General features: G+C 47.1%; 2 protein-coding genes and 1 long non-coding RNA gene across 4 annotated transcripts in view; 1 reads left to right on the top strand and 2 right to left on the bottom strand.

The window, feature by feature from the left end:
- The window catches only part of SYN3 (synapsin III), a 422,732-nt gene that overhangs the window by 101,399 nt on the left and 302,304 nt on the right, over window positions 1-19,029 (top strand). For both annotated transcript variants that reach the window (XM_065938516.1, XM_065938522.1), the window contains 2 exons: window positions 9,103-9,259; window positions 10,813-10,902. In XM_065938516.1, coding sequence (XP_065794588.1) covers window positions 9,103-9,259; window positions 10,813-10,902 — 247 coding nt within the window. The remainder of the gene's footprint in view (window positions 1-9,102; window positions 9,260-10,812; window positions 10,903-19,029) is intronic.
- Window positions 1,825-12,197, bottom strand: LOC136170407 (uncharacterized). Its single transcript, XR_010663627.1, has 3 exons — window positions 10,025-12,197; window positions 8,651-8,790; window positions 1,825-3,171 (listed from the first exon to the last, which is right to left on the bottom strand). It is a non-coding gene; the product is annotated as an uncharacterized lncRNA (long non-coding RNA).
- TIMP3 (TIMP metallopeptidase inhibitor 3) overlaps window positions 13,005-19,029 on the bottom strand; it is a 58,598-nt gene continuing 52,573 nt past the window's right edge. Inside the window, exons 3-5 of the mRNA XM_065938538.1 lie at window positions 18,854-18,965; window positions 17,984-18,105; window positions 13,005-16,895 (exon numbers count right to left, since the gene is read on the bottom strand). Coding sequence (XP_065794610.1) covers window positions 16,698-16,895; window positions 17,984-18,105; window positions 18,854-18,965 — 432 coding nt within the window. The 3' untranslated portion in view covers window positions 13,005-16,697. The remainder of the gene's footprint in view (window positions 16,896-17,983; window positions 18,106-18,853; window positions 18,966-19,029) is intronic.

Raw genomic sequence — 19,029 nt, 5'->3', positions numbered from 1 at the left:
GGGTCATTGTGAGGATTGAAGAGAACATAATTAAAAGCCTACAAATGACTCCTGGGGCAGAGGAGGTGCTCTGTAAATCTGAGTCATTTCCACTATTGCCCGTGAGGACAAGGTGGGTGAACCCACTGAATAGAGGTGATTTTCCAGGGCAGGGAACCAACCCTGAGCCTTGGAGAAGAGCCAGTCAGGGGAGAAGACATAGGGGGGAGCCGGGAGGGAACAGCTGGGAAGCAAGGGAAGAGTGCAGGGCGGATGGTAATCATGCTGCAGAGGACCAGGGTGAATTTGCCCCCAGAGAACTCTTGGCAATGTCTACAGACATTTCTAGTTGTCACAGCTGGGCCTGGAGGTGCTATTGCGTCTTTGGGTAGAGGCCAGGGATGGTCCCAACACCCTACAATGCACAGGACAGCCTCCCACAATGAAGAATCATCCAGGTCCAAAGGTCGATAGTACAGAGGGTGGGAAACACTCCTCCAGAGCCAACGGCTTCCACGTTGGACTCGTGGTTCCACCAACAGCAGCTGTGGAGCCTCAGCAAGTTCCTTCACCACTCTGTGCCTGTTTCCTCATCTGGAAATTGGAGATGAAAATAACAGCTCCTTAAATGAGTCAGGCTTGAATGAGTGAAGATATACGGAGGGCTTAGAATGGAGGCTCCCTGAACAAACATTAGCTGGTATCAGAGATCCGGGAAATGGAGGGCATAGCAGAGTGCATTTGATCTTGGAGTTTGGCTTTTAGGAATGACCTCACTATGAGTTCACTAAGGTGGAAAGGGGACTGGCAGCCAGATGCAGAGGGGGGTGGAGATGGCTACAGGGGAACTGGGGCTCTAGGCACATATTGTAGCATTGGCAGGGAGTGGAGGAGGGGCTAGTTATGGCTGCCAGGCCAAGTGAAGGGGATTGTTTTACCTTCAGTTACTTGTTTATGCCAACCAAAATTTTGGTTAATGCCCAAAGCACGGTATAACAAAAATGGAAATTTTCAAAACGAAATTACCTATAGCCTCACCGCCTTAACGAATGAGCAGTGTTCCATCCGCCCTTCCAGTCGTATCATGTTTATGGTGCTTTAGGCATAACACAGATTCTCTTTTCTATTGTTTTATGTCACGTAAAATGGTCCCATAAGCATTTTCCATGATGTTACATCATTGTTAGATTTATCATTTTTTTCCAAAATGAAGATAAACCTCATTGTTTTTTCATAGTTGTAAAAATGCTTTGTACTCTTTTTTTTTTTTTAAGTACAGATAGTACAAAAAGGTCTGAAGAGAATGTAAAACCCCCCATTTCCCACCCCACCCTTCAGAGATAGCCAGCTTAGCCTTTTTGGTGAACATCCTTCCAAATAAATCTCCATACACTTATCTGTGTGTTGATTTGTTAACTCTTTTACATAAAGTTATGCAAACATTACTTAACTGTCATTCATTTTCAACCTTGAAGCAAAGGTTTTCTTATTGTTGGAGTCAGGGTTGTTGTTTTGGGAAGTGAGGAGGGGGCGGTGGATGGATTCGCACAAGAAGAAAGAAAGCCAGGAAGCTGCTAGAAAGAGGAAATACTGCGGGTGTGCGGAGTTTTTGTTTCCTGAGGCTGCTATAACTAAGTGCCAGAGGCTGGCCAGCTTTCACAACAGAAGTTTATTCTCTCATGATTCTGGAGGCAGGAAGTCTGCAATCAAGGTGTCAGCAGAGCCATGCTCCCTCTCAAGGATCTAGCTGAGGATCCATTCCTGTCTCTTCCTCATTTCTCGTGGTTGCCAGCAATCCTTGACATTCCTTGACGTGTCGACACATCGCTCTAATGTTTGGCTCCATCGTCACATGGAGTTCTCCTCTTCCTCTCTGTGTCTGCATCCAGATTAACCATCTCTTATAAAGATCCAGGCGTTGGGTTGGGGCCCACTCTACTCCAGTATGACCTCACCTTAACTTGATTAAATCTACTAAGACCTGTTTCCAAATCAGGTCACACAGCCAGGAACAGGGCTCAGGACTTCGATGTATCTTTTGGGGGCACACAATTCAACCCATAACATGTGGGATCCCCAGGGTGATGGAGAAGAAGGATGGAGCAAGGGTGGAGTCGCAAGAACTTCTCTGAAATGAAAGGGAGAAGAGACAGATAAAGAGACCGAGATTCTGAGGCTGAGAAGGGAGACGAGGAAGCCTACTTCCTCCAGCAACTCAAGTCTGTGTTTTATTAACCTCCTAGTAGTTTACAGAGACAGCCACCGACTCACCAGAGAGCCTGGCTGTGTGTAAACCCCGCCGGGCCCCTCCCCACTGCCATCTCGCCGTGTGGCTGGCGGCTGCTGTGCGGCCCCCGCGGACCCCTCTGCGGCCTCCTGTTGTCCGCTCCTCGCCAGATTCCTGGTCGGCCACCTCCTAATTTCATTTTGGCCTAGACTAATTTCTTGCAGCCCTCGGGCTGGCAGGAAGCGTCGCTAATTCCTCAAGTCCTTCCGTATGGCCCATTCAAGGCCCTGCATCTGCCTGGCATGCACGTCTCCTCGGTTCTGTCCCTGTTGCACAGTGGTGGCCCACAGCCTTCAGGAGCGTGGACTCCACTCTGCGTTTCCTCAGGACACCTCTTATGGCTGAGGAGCTCAGTCCTCTTGGTCTCCTTCCCACAGATTTGGTACCTGAGTTGGTATTTTCAGAGGTGGAGGCGGATGGGGAAGGAGTGTGAGAAGTGGGAGAAGTTCCAAGGACACCTGAAGTTTCTGCTGGTCGGCACGGATATCAGAAGTCCAGAGCCTTCCCAGGCATGGCTGGGGTCTCCTCTGGCTTTGATGGGTCGGTCAACATGTGACCAAAGTTAGCAACACTGTCCCTTAGTCAGCCTGGCTCTTTCGGAAAAAGAACTGTGACAAAATAGCAGTCAGGTGGCTGAGAACAAGGAGGCTTCTGCATATTAACTTAGGCCCCAGGCAAAGCCCAGTCATAATCTTTTCTGGCTACTGCAGGCTTCTGCATATTGAGGGAATTATTATGCTTCTCCAGTGATGCAAAGTCACTAAGCCTTTGGCCCCGCACTTCTTGACACTGCCTGGAGCACCTGGTAATCTCCCAGCAATGCATCACCTGTCCCGTCTCTACCATTTAATTGTATGTTGTCCTTGATTTCCTCTCCAGCATCGACTGCCGCTTCCGAGAAAGACCTGGGATCAGAAACCAGATAAGATAGTTCATTTTAAGTCTAAGGAATAAGAAAACCCAGGTACAGCCTCTAGTCAGGATGTGCCAGCTTGTGTAGGACTGAAGGAGGTCTTGCTGAGGCATGAAAGACACAGGTCATGTGCCCAGAGGGCCTGTGGAGGCAGAAGAACAGGAAAGGGTTCACGAGGGTTGTTGGGAATGTTTACCCAACCATATCTCTTGCCACCACCTCATCAGACTTTATGCTCCTGCCATGTTACCAATTGCAGACTTTGCCACTTCTGCCCAATACTAGTCAGAGCAATAGTGAGGGCGAGCACCAGACCCACTTTAAACCAGTGTAGGCAAAATAGCAGAGAAGGCAATGGCACCCCACTCCAGTACTCTTGCCTGGAAAATCCCATGGACGGAGGAGCCTGGTAGGCTGTAGTCCATGGCGTCACTAAGAGTCGGACACAACTGAGTGACTTCCCTTTCATTTTCACTTTCATGCATTGGAGAAGGAAATGGCAACTCACTCCAGTATTCTTGCCTGGAGAATCCCAGGGACGGGGGAGCCTGGTGGGCTGCCATCTATGGGGTCACACAGAGTCAGACACGACTGAAGTGACTTAACAGTAGCAGTAGGCAAAATAGAATACTTAATAGCTCCAGTGGGAAGATCCCCTCATAGCTCAGTTGGTAAAGAATCTGCTTGCAATGCAGGAGACCCGGGTTTGATCCCTGGGTCGGGAAGATCCCCTGGAGAAGGAAATGGCAACCCACTCCAGTATTCTTGCCTAGAGAATCCCATGAACAGAGGAGCCTGGCAGGCTGCATGGGGTCGCAAGAGTCAGACACGACTTAGTGACTAAACCACCACCAATAGCTCAAGTAACTCAGAAGAGAAGGATGGCTCCAGTGTTAGGCTCAGGAGGATTCAGGGGCTCAGTGAGGCAGACAGTCTTGGGTCTCCCTGTTACAGGTGGGATCCTTTCATGGAGCAGGAAAATGCTGTCTGTCAACCCAGGTGATGTCACTCTAGCTTAGCTGGCCACTCAAGGAGGATTGTGACAACCCTTTTGACATCAGCAATGCAATCCTTAGACCAGTTACTGCCCAGAGGCATGCAATTCTCTGATTGGGGAGAATTTTATCAGGGAGTCTATTCCCCCCACCCCCAAAAGAGAATTATACTGAGCAGATAAAACCTCACAGACCACTGTCTTCTCATTTCGGGGATGCCTGCATTCAGTTGCAGGTGCTGTTCCCTCCACCTGGAAACCCTTAAAACCCTGTCCATGTGACAAACCCCTATCTTTCTTTCTTGACCCGAGACCTCTGGCACACACTCACCCACACCCTCCCCAGAAAGAGCTGGGCCACCTTAGTGTTTTGTATTTGCCTCTGTTGTTTCACTCACTCACTTTTTCATTTGTTCTTTTAGCAAATCCTTATCCCTTAGCATTGCACCCACCTCCTCTAGGACTGTTGAGTCTTGTGAAAGGATGAATGATGTCCCAATCATTTTAGGATTTCCAGCCTCTACAGGGGTGCTTGGCCCACTGTCAGGGCCTGAAACTACTGACTACATCCTTGGATGGTGGGGTGACATGCAGGACGTGGCTGTTCCCTGACTGTGCAAGGAACCTTGGGTGCTGGGTGTGGACGGAGAAACTGCATGCTGGTGTCTCTAATTCTTCACCTTCCATGCAAATCCCAGGCTGTGTGGAAGACACTGGGCGTTCTGTGCAGCAGTCAATGGAAGAATTTGACCTGTGACACACGCCTGGTTTGCCCTGATATAGTACTCATGGAGAGTGTTTATTTCTCACATATTGTATCTGAGGATCTTAAGCAGTCATAGGGTCCAACTTGGATTTCCTAGGGTTAAAACTTTCTTGGTGATGCTAACATACCTCCAGGAACACAGGACTCGTTGTAAGGCAGCCCTCTGGTTATTAGGGGCCACGTGTTAATTTCCTGGCTACTTTGGCCATCAATCCTGTTTCTCTTCTCTAGGACCACAAGAAAAGAGGTCATTCCTTTTTCTACTTTGCATTCACTCATTCTTTCATAACAGTAGTGTTAGTCACTCAGTTGTGTCCGACTCTTTGCAACCCTGTTGACTGTATTTGCCAGGCTCCTCTGTCCACAGAATTCTCCAGGCAAGAACACTGGAGTGGGTTGCCTTGCCCTCCTCCAGGGGATCTTCCCAACCCAGGGATCCAAGCCAGGTCTTCCTCATTGTAGGATTCTTTACCACTGCGCCACCTGGGAAGCCCTCCTTCTTTTGTGTGTATGTGCATTCATTAGCTTCATCATTCGTTTAAAAATACTGATAAGGACCTGAGCAGGTCCCCTGTTCTCATTGAGCTGACATCTTTAGAGGGGAGAGACAGACAATAAACAACTAAGTATATAAACTGGAGAAATACAGTTGTCATAAGAGCTGTGAAGAAAATAGGGCAATATGAGGGTTGAGGAAAATTTTAATAGAGCTAACAGGACAGGTGTCCTTCAGGAAATGAATTTAAGCCAATAAGTGACAAGAATGAGGCAGCCACACACCATTTGGGAAAAGAGCCTCTAGGAAAAGAAATTAAAGGGAGGAGCAGTTGTCAGTGTGGTTTTGGTGGAGGTGCTGCTGCTGCTAAGTCATGTCAGTCGTGTCCAACTCTTTATGACCCTATGGACTGTAGCCCTCCAGGCTACTCTGTCCATGGGAATCTCCAGGCAAGAATACTGGAGTGGGTTGCCATGCCCTCCTCCAGGGGATCTTCCCGACCCAGGGATCGAACCTGCAACTCTGCATTGGCAGACAGGTTCTTTACCACTAGTGCCACCTGCGAAGCCCTTGGTGGAGATGAGGGAGGGCGAAAGTAGAAATGATAATGGAGAGGCAGGCAGGGGCTTTGTAGCCATGGTAAGGAGGTGAGGATTTGTCATCAGAAAGACAGAAGACTTCTGAGGGTTTTGAGCATGGAGCTGATATGTCATTTTAAAAGAGCATTTGGAATATGGAAGCTTGAGATAAGTTCTCAAATCTTGGAAGACAAAGTGGAGGTTGCCACTACTTTATTTCAAAGAGTAAGAGATCTGGTTTAGAGGTGAGTTCTAGGTGCTCTAGAGAGAGAGCACCGTAATATCCGGGACTAGAGTTGGAGCATCCCGAGACAAGCCATCGGATTCTGGCCAGTGCAAGACTTTTACTTCCTCCCAGAGCAGAGTGGAGTTCCCTGAGTGAGGCACCGAGTCTGCTGGCACTGTTGTCTGAGAGGGAGACCACACTGCTGGGAAGAGGGCGCGTCACGCTGTCAGAACCGGGGCCCCAGAGGACCCTCGGAGCTTCAAAGCAGAGAGCAAAATCAAAAGGGAAAGACTCAGGGGGAATGGAAAATGTGTTCACATGATTTGTTAAGATTCACAGTCATAAATAAAAAGACAATCAACTAGTAAAAACATTACCACACATGACAGATGAAGGCACCATCCTAGCTCAGAGCTCATGTCAATGAGGAAACAGGGATACCCCATTTTTTTTTTTAATGAGGAAAGATGTGAGCAGACTTCTATAGTAAAGAAAGTACATATGGTTATTAAAAGTATTCCATCTTACTAAAATCATAAAAATGCAAACTGAAACAGAAATGGGGTGCAGGGTATCTTTAGAGGGAAATGGTTTATCAAATTGAAAAATGCATTTTGTAAAAACTGCTGTCCTGATGAGGCTGCAGTGAGATGGACCGTGTCGTGTGCCCTGGTGATGTGCACATTTTAAAAGGGAGAGTTTTCTGAGTACCTTTAAAACGTTCATACCTTTTAACCCAACAATTCCACTTCTTAGACTCTATCTTGAAGAAATAATTTTAAATGAGGTTAATTTGTGTGCAAAGATGGGCATGTGTGAAATATTGGAAAGAGGCTACTTGATAATAATAGATGATTGGTTGGCTTAATATAGTATATCCATTCAGTGCACTATTAGGAAGCCATTAGAAATTATATTTCTGAAGCTATTTTGATAGGGAAAATACACCATAATATGTGGAAAACAGCAAAATCATAATTAATAGAAAACAAAATCAATTATGAATATGAATGCATATTATATACATAAAATAGATTATTGGATCATAATGTACACATAAGAAAACACAAATAATATGTGCTTATTATTCTAAAGGTTATTAGAATTTTCTGTGTTGAGAATTGCAGATAATTTTGTTTCTTTCTTCCTGTTTTCCAAGGGTGGTTTGGGCTTTTTTTGTTTTTTTTATTTGCACAATGAGCATATATTTTTTTTTAAATCAGATAAAAGTAAAAAGTGCTTATAAGTCAGTGCTCCCTTTGGTCATCGGATCCCTGTTAGACACACCCCTTCACCCCTCCTTCCTTGTCTGTTGCCGTGGGACACTGCAGGGTGCAGGGCAAAGGGCAGGGAGGCAGGAGGGGGGAAGGGACGCGGAACGTCCTCCTCCTGGGCCGTGGTGTTGCTGGGTGACCTGGGACGTGTCACTGCCTGGCTGTAGGGCTCAGTTTCCCTGTCTGTAATATGCACTGGTGGGACTAATTCGTCTCTGAGAGTGCAGCAGGGATGTGGACATAGCAGCTCCAAGGTTCTAGCCAACCCCAACCCTAACCACAGTGACATCACTGACTGCTTCCATGAGCACATGCCACCCACACTCGGATGTCACCGTCCACACGGCCACCTTCAGGATCAGTTACAGCTTAGCCAGGGACTCCTTTGCCCTTTTCTTTGGGAATGGGATGTGATGATTATGTATATCATTCATTCCTTCAACATGTTCTTGTAACAACCCTGATCCTGGGGACAGGCACCATAAGGCCCAAGCTCAGAGCAATTCAAAAAGTGTCTTCCCTGGGGGGCAAGTCTTTGCCCTTTGAGAGTTATTTTAATTTATATTTGAATTATTTTGAAGAACTACAGTTTATTTGAAGCTACGTGTCTGTGTCTGGATGAGTCAGATGGATCATACCATTTTAAGTATAAACCACCTACCTACTGTGAGTCTTGATTTTCTCTGGACTTAGAAGTGAGGAATCCAGAAACAGGTGGATCCTTGGCAGTGTGAATGAAACACTGTGTGAATCTCCCTGGAGCCGTGTGATGGAGGGTAGAGCATGTGGACTTGGAGTCAGATGACCTGTGTTCAAACATGGCTCTCTTGCTTCCCAGCTTTGTGATTTGAGGAAGTTCACAACATCTCTGACTTGCAGTGTGTTCCCATCTGTAAATTGGAGAAATAGTCCTGACCTTACCCTGGTCTGCTTGTGAGCTTCAGTCAGGATCTTATCTCCAGAGGGACCTGGCAGAGCCTGGCATGTTCTCATGCCATGGCATCACTACTCTTGCTGCTTTCCAGAGGTTGCCGCTTGAAAGGGACAAGCGTTGGAGATGCACTAGAAGGGAACTGCGAGGCACCACCGTTGTGATCCAGGGCCCTGAGGCTGTACAGCCCTGGCCTTGCCACTTACCTGCAGCGTGTCTTTGTGAGCAAGTGACCTGGTCTTCCTGAGCCTCCGGGTGCTCGTCTATGAGACGGAATTGACGGCAGCAGCACCCACATCCCAGGACAATCGTGAGGACTCAGTAACTTGTGTATCTGCCACAGTGCCTAGTAAAACCACAGTATGTTCACTGAATTGTTTGATATGTTTTTTTTTTTCCATTTTCAAATTAAATACTTGTTCAGTATAAAAAATTTAGAAAGCAGCCTTAAAAAGAAGTAAAAGAAAATGTGAATTGTTTTCAGTCCTTTTACTTTGCAGTTGTTGTGTGTTTGCATCTGGTCTTCCTCATCCCCACTCCCCCACCCTGTCCCCATTCTGAACTGAGGTGCTGCCCTCAGCAGGCTTTGACTTGGGGTCCTGATTGTCCCCTCAGCCCATCAAGTATGTAACACTGCTGTTGGTCCCTCTCTTGGCAGATCCTTCAAACCGGACTTCATTCTTGTCCGCCAGCACGCCTACAGCATGGCCTTGGGCGAAGACTACCGCAGCCTGGTCATCGGCCTCCAGTATGGAGGGCTGCCTGCCGTCAACTCCCTCTATTCTGTCTACAACTTCTGCAGCAAGCCCTGGGTGGTAGGTGCGGGGCCAGCCTGACTCAGAAGGAAGGGGGAAGCAGGGACTGGCCTCCTGGCCCTGAAATGGACCCATTCCCCAGCGGGGAGGCTCAGTCATGAAGGGAGTCTTTTATTCAAAGCAACTGAACAAACAACTTGGCTCCCAAACCCCTTCTTGTAGTTATTACCTAAATAGATATTTTGTAGCATGTTATGGTACAGTGTTACGTTATTATAATGTCAGTGGTGAGAGGGGTACCCTACTGCTCTCACTCTTTGAGCATGGTGACAAGGTTTCTGCAGAGCTAGCACTCAGGATTTATTGAATGCACATATGCATTCATTTAGTAGATATGGATAGTCTTTAACCATTGTTACTATGGCCTTGGTCTCCTCCTCACTCTTCCTTGACTAAGCTTTTAGGCCTACAACAACCCAGGAAGGGTCCTCAGCGGTGTTAGTTCACCATCCTTGTTTTCCCACATAGTCTTGGTGATGGTAGCAAGTACAATTCATTAGTACTAACTGCACTGTGTTGAGCCTTTCACATGCATATTATATTTAATTTTCACCCTGTTGAGTAGGTATTTCTAATGTCTCCATTGGACAGAAGAGGAAATTGAGACTTAGGTTGCTAGTATTAAGTAATGAAGATGGACATTCTCCAAAACTCTTAGTTGATTATGGAATTACTCTCCTTCTCTGGACTTCAGTTTCCTTAACTGTAGAATGAGGGACCCTCCCATCATTTCTCATATTTCTGAGGTCCCTCAAGCCTACTAACCTGACAGCATGTTGCACCACAGCAGCGGGCTACAGCCCAAGAGTCTTCCAATCCTGGCATGATGCGGAGAGTTCCTAAGTTATCTGTTCTGTTCTTGTGAGCTCTGAGTATTGAGTTTACCCCAAAGTCAGTTTGGCACAAGACTGAGCTCCTCTTCCAGCCATTAGGCATCCACATTAGGCCTTACACTGTACCTGATTTCTTCTTTCTGATCAGTCTACCTTGCTCTTCTCTGCTTTTGTTCACCGACAGCTCCCTTTGCCTGATGGGTGAATTCCCAGCTCATTGTCCGCTGAGCATCTCTAGCACACAGCTGTCTCACTGCACACTGGAATGGCCTTCCTCCTTCTCTTATATCATCTGCTCCTGAAGTCATCCTCACCCCCTGTCTATTCCTCTTCCAGGTCCCACAAGCCCCTCACTCCCCTCCAGCAAGATGTTGTTATCTCAGCCATCTGCCCACAGGCTGTCTTTCCTCCAGACCTGGCCTCACATGTTGAGTGTGTTGCCCCAGAACAACACATGGATGTTTATATGCTATATATGTATAGCTGTGTGTGCTGGCGAGCACAGTGCTGGGCACAGAATGAGCTCCCAGGGCTGTGGAGTAAGGTGGATGATGGAGGAGACTGGAGCAGACGAATGTCCAGTCAAGGACTCTGGCCTTTATCCTGGGGACAGGGAGCAGCTACTGGAGCAGATAGGTGCTTGAGGCCTGGGATCAAGTGGGATGTTTCGCCATACCAGGAAACAGTGGTTGACCAATGTTCTGTCATATTCTGTCCTAGTTCTCTCAGCTTATTAAGATCTTCCATTTGCTGGGTCCTGAGAAGTTCCCGCTTGTGGAGCAAACATTTTTCCCCAATCACAAGCCAATGGTGAGTACCTTTTTTTGCTCTGATTATTTTTGTGGTATGGAATAAATACAGATGTCCATATACTCAGTCCATTTGAATGGAGGAGGTCAGCATGGGGGCTGCTTCCTGACCGCCAAGGCGGTCACAGAAGAGCTGTGACATCCTGTGGGAACACATGGCTTTCCAGGGGAAGAGTCAGGTCTCCAGGTGAAATTTCAGGTGGTAGAGTAAATGACAAAGATACACAGCATTCCGTGGGACATGGAATTTTCAGCAAATCAGGGGACAACTTGAGCTGGCAATTGGAAACAAAGGTTTATAGTAAAGGTGAAAGATGCTTCTAAGGTAGAATGTTATTTCATGTGAACCCTGTGCAGGACTTGGTTTCAACTCTTATTTTAATAAAAGCAGTGATATTTTGTTTCCATTAATCAACAAAGGGCAGTTTCCTTGTGCATCCTCTTTGCCCTCAAACTTTTGAATATACCCAAGGTTGTTGCTGGGAAGTGGTTGGAGTTTAGCTTCCAATATGTGGGATAGCCTCCCGTTTGGAGGGTGGGAAAGGTGAACGTCTTTTTGAGTATGAGGTGGGAAACTCTCCATCCTGTGGCCAGAAGAAGTTGGATGGAAGAGTTCTGGGCTGCTGGAAAGAGTCCGTGACATGCCTGCTCTCATGGACAGTGGTCTTGTTAAACTGGTTAAAGGAATGCAGGGCCATGGCCCCATGCATACCTTGCAAAGAACATGAGTCTTGGGGCACAAGATGGTTAACAGGGTTCCAACAGTCTGCTTTTAGTCCCAAGCTTAGGCAACTGAGCTTCCAAGTCCTATTTGGAGACACTGATAGGTGTCTCCAGGTGGGGGGACAGTCTAAGCAGGCAAAAATGTTTCTCATTGACCATCTTTCCCTTGTATCTGATCTAGTGAGGTGTCCTACTAGCCAGGGTGTGCTGGTTGGAACAAGAAGGGGGCATGTGGAACCCGGCATATTCCAACAAAGTGAGAAACGGTGAAGAAAATTTAGGATTTATCCTCAAACCAGCCTGAGTTTGAATCCCAGTTCTGTCTGCTTACTAGGCTTTGGATCTCTGTGAGCCTCAGCTTCCTTGGTTGAAAACCATGGATGACGGTGGAACCACTTCACTGGGTTGTTGTGATTTAACATGGTCATGTGTACAGGGTACTGTGCTTGGCGTCCACTGCTGCTGCCGCTGCTAAGTCGTTTCAGTCGTGTCTGACTCTGTGCGACCCCACAGATGGCAGCCCACCAGGCTCCCCCATCCCTGGGATTCTCCAGGCAAGAACACTGGAGTGGGTTGCCATTTCCTTCTCCAGTGCATGAAAGTGAAAAGTGAAAGTGAAGTTGCCCAGTCGTGTCCCACTCTCAGTGACCCCATGGACTGCAGCCCACCAGGCTCCTCCATCCATGGGATTTTCCAGGCAAGACTACTGGAGTGGGGTGCCATTGCCTTCTCAGTGGCGTACAATAGGTTCTCAAAATAGAGTAGTTTTAAAATGGGGGCAAAGCCATACCTTGAAACATTGTCAACAGTGGGATAATAATTGGGTGAGGGCTTTGCCGCCAGCCCAGCCCATTGAGGGTGACAGGCCCAGCTGTAAGTTCTGAGTGGGGCCGGGGTGGGGGAGGGGTGTTGCACGGTTGTAGTGAGTTCCTGGCATTCCCAAGTAGGCCAAGTCATACTTGAAATTCCAGGCAGGCATTTGGCATCAAGGACTGCTGTTTGAGCCTCCCCCTCCCACTTCCACTAGGTTGAGATTCTAAGAAAGAAAATAGGGAAGGCTAAGTCAGGGCTCCAGTCTGGGAATACCCGAACCACTAACAGGTAATTAGATGTTGATCCAGATTCCATAGAACTGGGGCGAACCTTGGTCATAGAATCAGGGAAGAGGGTCACAGGAAGTCTAGGGTGCCTCTCCTGAAAATGCTCCCGCCTGGGGAAAGGGCTGGGGCGGGGTGGGTCCATACTGTGGAATTGAATGGAGGGAAGCGACTATGCACAGGCCAGGGGCCAAAGCAGGCAGGACCTGACTTCTGAGACCCTCTGTGGTCGCCATAACCCCCAGCGGCGGTCAGGACACAAAAAAGCAAGAGACTGCAGGTATGTGATAGAAATAAAACCACTTTACTGTTTAGAATAAAGGACACACTATAAAAAGTGAACATTATGCAACATTACAAGACAATATACATTCACGGAATATAAAATTCATAAATAACATGGAGGAAAACTGTAAACAGTGCTACAAAATTTAGCAACAAATACATTCCTTCCAGACAGGGTTTTCTCTAGTTGGTTTCTCTCCATCACTTCTGGGTCTCAGGACAGCAGACCAGCTATGGAAGAAGGAGGTTGGTGCCTGGGAGAATTCATGAAGCCCCTCCCCTCAGACCGTGAGCCCTTCTTGTGCCTCCCAGGAGCCGGTTTGGAAGCTGTTGATAATCCATCTCCCCAACACTCGCCCATTGTGTTTTGTTTTTGCTGTCAGAATTTTTAAAGTGTTTTTCTTGTGTGAAACTCTTTTAGTGATATTTTTACTTTCACAGCCAGGAGCCAAACACTTGGGTGTCATTTTTAGTTAATCCATGTTGCTGGTCAGCTAGCACATGATGAAGGACAGAGGCAGGGGAGGGTGTTGTCTTCTGGGGACCACAGTTTCTCTGAGACAGCTATTCCAATAAGTCAGGTTTTTTTAATTGCTCAAGAACCACAGTATGAAAAACGGTGCTCATGGGCTGTAGCCTGATTGCCATTATGTGTCTGGGGCTGTGCAAGGGTAAAAAAGCACAGGAGTCTCCCAGTTCTGGCCAGATGGAGCACTGGGCTGAGAGGTAAGAGCCTAGATGTGGTGCCTCCTGCATAGGGAGGCAGAAGAGAGGGCCAGAGAAGGCCAAGACATCTCAGAATCACAGGTCCTGTGGCCCTGGATGTTTAGGTGAAACCATGACTTCTCAATGGGGTGGACGGATGGACTAGAGGGGAAAAGGAATGGGAATAACCAGCAGAGTGCCCAGGGCCAGTTGATACAGAGCAAAGATGTGAATGTACTTGCTGTTTTTTCTCTCCTCCTTTGTAGTCCAGAAAGCACTAGGATGCCAACAGGGAGGAAGGAGTCTAGAGGACTCTGCGGTGCTCGTTCCTTCTAGTTCCCCCATTTACCAGTCTAGCTGCCTGCACAGTAGAAGTCTTTACCCTCCATTCCACTGTAGAATTTGATTCAGAAAAATGGTGGCATGTGGGTTTTGTTTTTTTCATTTCTCTTAAACACAGTGTACACATATTACAGCCTACACATGACATAAGATTTAGCAAAATAAAACGTTCATGAAATGAATGAAATACGGAAGTGTCTCAGCTACATAAATGACTTTAAATTATACAGTAAGTGAACAGGTGAAATAAACAAAGCTATAGCTTATAGAAAGCTCAAAAACCGCCCTCTGACATCACTCTGCAAAGGACCCTTCTTTGCTCAGGACCTGCTGTTCTCCTCGCCAGGGCCTGGCAGATGGGACTGTGGTTCCACCAACTTTTCAGAGGGAAACTTCAGGTGATTTGTCCTCAGGCCTCACCTCAAGTCCCTCTTTGTGTGAGTGGAGGTGACCCCACCAGGGACCAAGAATAGCCAGATGCCTCTTGGAGGTCACACTGATGTCCAGTTGTGGGAGGGCGCCTGTGCAGATCGGGTTAGGGGTTCCACCTTGTAGAACTTTGAGGTTCAAATTAAGAAAATCTTTAAACACCAAGTCTGGGGCTTACCCCTTAAAAACCACTGGCCTGCTGAATTCAGCTCCTTCTGCTTACGCTGCTCCACTGAGAGAGCAAAGCTTGCTGTTTCTTGCATGCCAAATGTCACAACCACAAGGTGAAAGGTACTAGGTAATGAGACCATTCTGGAGGAAACCAGATGCCTTGACTGCCTTCTCGCTCTGAGGTTCTGCCAAACACTGTGCCTGGGCATTTGTGTTTGTGAGCGAGACATTACATTGTGTTGTCTGCTTCTTTTTTTTCCCGTTTAAATTGGCAGCTCTGTTTCCTAAAGTGGAATGAACTGAAGATACAAATACTAATAGAGGACAAATACCCATAATCTGATAAAAGAGACAGAGCCATCATGTTAAATGTAACCATCCTAGCATCCTCAGTTCTGTAAAATATACTTTATCACCTACTCTTGGCATCTCACTTTCAACACTAAAACTTAAAATAATTTTATTTAATCAGAGAATTTATATTATAGTTTTATTTCAAAAAAACACAACAAAAACCCTACAGCTGTTTGCAGAGTCAGGTTTTCCCAGTGACCACCACTTTTAATTCTATGAGGTGAGGGCCTTAGGAGGTGGCATTCACCCGCCAGTAAGCTACAGGAAAAGGAGCAAGTTGTCCCCAAACCCAGGAAAGGTGGCCATCTAGCCAAGGCAGGACACTGCAGCTTTCCTTCCTGTGCCCAGGCCCTGACCCACACTAACTCGCATCTCCCATCTGAGCCATGCCAGTAAAGGCAGTTACATGAAGGCCCCAAACATGAAGCAGGAGAAAAGGAGGACAGAGGTCAGATGACCCCAATTAGAGGGATGCTGAGGGTGCTCAGAATTTCAAATTTTAATTAAAATGAAAAAAAAAATAAAAGATCAACTTGGAATGTCATGATTTTCTTCAAACAAGCAACAACAACAAAATAGAAGAGATTAAGCTATTGGCATATTTAACAGCATTGAACAGAATTCTGTGTCCTGTAAAAAAAAAAAAAATTAGCTTATGTCCCCACATGGGTATATGTAAATGTGTATGCAAACACACCCCCCTAGGTGAACTAAAATGCTACTTTGGAAATAATATCCTCTACCCAAATCTACTTGTTCTATATCTGTGGATAGTGTATGGTGTTCGTATTTCTCCAATTTACATAAAAGCAAGCTCCTGGCCAGATCTACCGAAGACGTTTCCAGGAGGAAATCTCGTGGGAAGTAAGGAGAGGAAAGACATTCATCTTAGTCTCTCACCTGAGCTTTTGTCTAAGGCACATTGCCTCCTGACCTCAGGCAGATGTTTAAGTCTTCATCAACCAAGAAATTATTCTGGCCTGGCTGCTTGCTCCAGACGCAGAAACATCTGGTCAACCCAAGCATCGGTGGGCTGGGGGAACTGTGTGTGTGCTGCATCATCCAGACCCTCCTGCAGTTTCTTCCTTCCCTCCCTCACTCTGACATGCAGACACAGACAGACACAGCCTGGTGAGGACATGCAGTAGCATCTCCTTGGTGTGTGAGATCTTCCACATACCTTGGGTCTATCTGCTGGCTGCCCTTGACTGATTTGAAACAGTTGGCTTTTCAGCAGCCTCCTTGTCTGTGTCCTTTATGTACTGTGAAGAGGGAAGAGAAGGGCAGAGGGAGGAGAGTCTGGGAGATGGTGAGATGGGGAAGAAGAAAGAAGGGTAGATATTACAATGCCCTAGTCGGGTAGTCTTTCAATTTTTGTTTTCCTAGAAAAATATAGATTATATCATCACGAAGAAGAGGAGTACCCATTCCTCATTCTTTCTGGCACGACACCAAAGATTTCCAGGTGGAAATGGGTGAAGTCAAAGACCAAAAAGAAAGGGAGGGGTGGGGCCAGGAGGATGGTTCCAAATAAACTCCATATGACAGCATAGATTTTCCTCTAAGTGTTCCAAGTGCTAAATTTGCAAGAAAACAGGCACTAATTTCATTGTCATCATCTGAGAAGAGTTAGTGTCCAAGGGAAGCTCAGTGGGAAGGGAGGGAGGTGAGGTGGGGCCGGGTCTGGCGCTCAGGGGTCTGTGGCATTGATGATGCTCTTGTCCGGGGAAGCCCATCCTCGGTACCAGCTACAGTAGCCCCCCTTCTGCCGGATGCAAGCGTAGTGTTTGGACTGGTAGCCGGGGTAGCCGAAATTGGAGAGCATGTCGGTCCAGAGACACTCGTTCTTGGAGGTTACAAAGCAAGGCAGGTAGTAGCAGGGTTTGATCTGCAGTGAGATAACAACCAAAGGTTGGTGGACTTAGGCCTGATGCTCGCCCAAGTTTGGACTCAGAACTTGAGTTCTCTGCGGTGGAGGCCAGCCATATCCCTCCCTTAGTGAGGACAATATAAATAACACTCACCAGTATTTACTGAGCACCTACTGTGTACCAGACATTCTGCTGAGTGCTTCTATCTTATTCTTTAATTCTCACAACTGATTTATCTCCCTTTTACAAGTAATAGAGCCTCAGAGAAGTTAAGTAACTTGCCCCAAGTCACACAGTCAGAAAGTGGTAGAATTAGATATTTGGGAGAGCTTTTCCTCTCAGGTGGTAACAGGCAAGCATGGGAGTTCTCAGCAGTTGTACAAAATTGAGAAATCAGAAAGATTAAAGCATAAAAATGTAGAGTCCAGCTGCCATAGGCTGGAAATCAGACTTAGTGAGCTGTGTGACTTAGGCCTAGCTACTCTCTGGGCCCCTGTTTCCTCATCCGCAAAATGGAGATAATTAAAACTATAATAGTAGTAATCACTGTTATCTCAATTTTGCAGAGTTGTTACAAGAATTAACTGAGAGACTGGCCCAACTGCCTCCCACAGCAGCAAGGCTGTGGGCCCTAATTCTGTGCTTGGGTCAAGAAGTTGGGCCAGGTTGAAGAGTGACCTTCTGAAGCAAGTGGTATCAGCAGTCCTGTACCAGTTAAGCCGCCTTGGGTGGGGGCCACCAGTGAGTCAGCTGCCTAGGCGAGCCCACTTGGGACTGCTTGGCAGGCCTGCCATTAAGGATCCTGTGCCTTCTACAACCTTGAGCCACAGTGGGGGCAGGGGGTCAAGAATGCTGAAGAGTTCTCTTGCCCCAGCAGCTGCAAACTGGGCCGCACAGATTACAGCAGAAAGGCATTCTTTCCTCTCCTTCTTCACTGCTCAGCATAGGTGCCACATTCCTCGCCACCCCTGCTCAGACCTGCCCCTCTGCCCAGGCCTGACATGTACGCCCTTCCCAGCCCAAGGGCCCAGCGCCCAGTACTGGAGGAGCTGACGTTTCTAGGGCTGCAAGCCAGCACCTCCCCTACCTGCTCCCTGGGGCTTACCTTGCAGTTACAACCCAGGTGATATCGATAGTTCAACCCCTTGCGCTGGGAGAGGGTGAGCTGGTCCCACCTCTCCACGAAGTTACACAGTCCTGTGTACATCTTGCCATCATAGACACGGCCTAGAGGAGGAAAGAGACAAGGGGAGAGTTATTTTGTCCAGAACCCAGCCAGAAGACAAGGAATTCATGCCTACTGAGTAACCTCCTTAGGCCAGGAAATGTATGTACTATGTACTTTTCAGTCCCATGATTTTATTTCATCCTCTCCAACACCTTTTAGGATGGATTGTATTCCCATTTTCCAATGCAGAAAATTTAAGCTTGGAGTTAAGCGATTTGTGGAAGGTCCACAAACCCAGTGAGCACTGGAGCTGGGGTCAGAGACCAACTTTCTCTTCTCACATCAATGACTTATTGGTCTTGCTTTTGTTTTTTTTCCTTTTCTCCACTGATTGCCTAAAAGTGGATAACTTTAAAAGGCAGACCTAATAGGTTGACTGAGATGTGGAGAGCAATAGGTACTAGCAATTTCTTTTTACTTATAGTAAAGCTGAGAAATTGCAAAACTAGGAGATTTCCTCCCCAATCAATGGTAGAATGGAGACTAAAACCCAGCCTCCTCAAGCAACTGTACTCCAATAAAAATTAATTTGAAAAAATAAATAAAACCCAGCCTCACGTAGGAACTTCAAGCCCCCACCACTGGCCGAGTAAGATAGACTCAGCTCTAGATAACTCTTTTACAACTCAGCGGGCACATCACCAGGGCCCTGAGAACACTGCTTTGACTACGACCCCTTCATCCTCTAAACTGAAGAGCCGTGGACCTTGGCCAAACCCTGACCTAGATGCTGGAGTGGGCCGTTACCTGTCAGCAGGTACTGGTACTTGTTGACTTCAAGCTTAAGGCCACAGAGACTCTCAGAAGCTTCTGTGTGGATGTACTGCACATGGGGCATCTTGGTGAATCCTCGGTACATCTGTGGGCAGAAGGAATGTCATGAGAGGAGGACCAGCCCTCAGGACACATGCTCTCACTTGGGC

This window comes from Muntiacus reevesi, chromosome 1 (assembly GCF_963930625.1).
Source record: "Muntiacus reevesi chromosome 1, mMunRee1.1, whole genome shotgun sequence".
Classification (NCBI taxonomy): Eukaryota; Metazoa; Chordata; class Mammalia; order Artiodactyla; family Cervidae; genus Muntiacus; species Muntiacus reevesi.
Note: the sequence above shows the minus strand (reverse complement) of the source record. Positions and strands in the feature narration are given on the sequence as shown.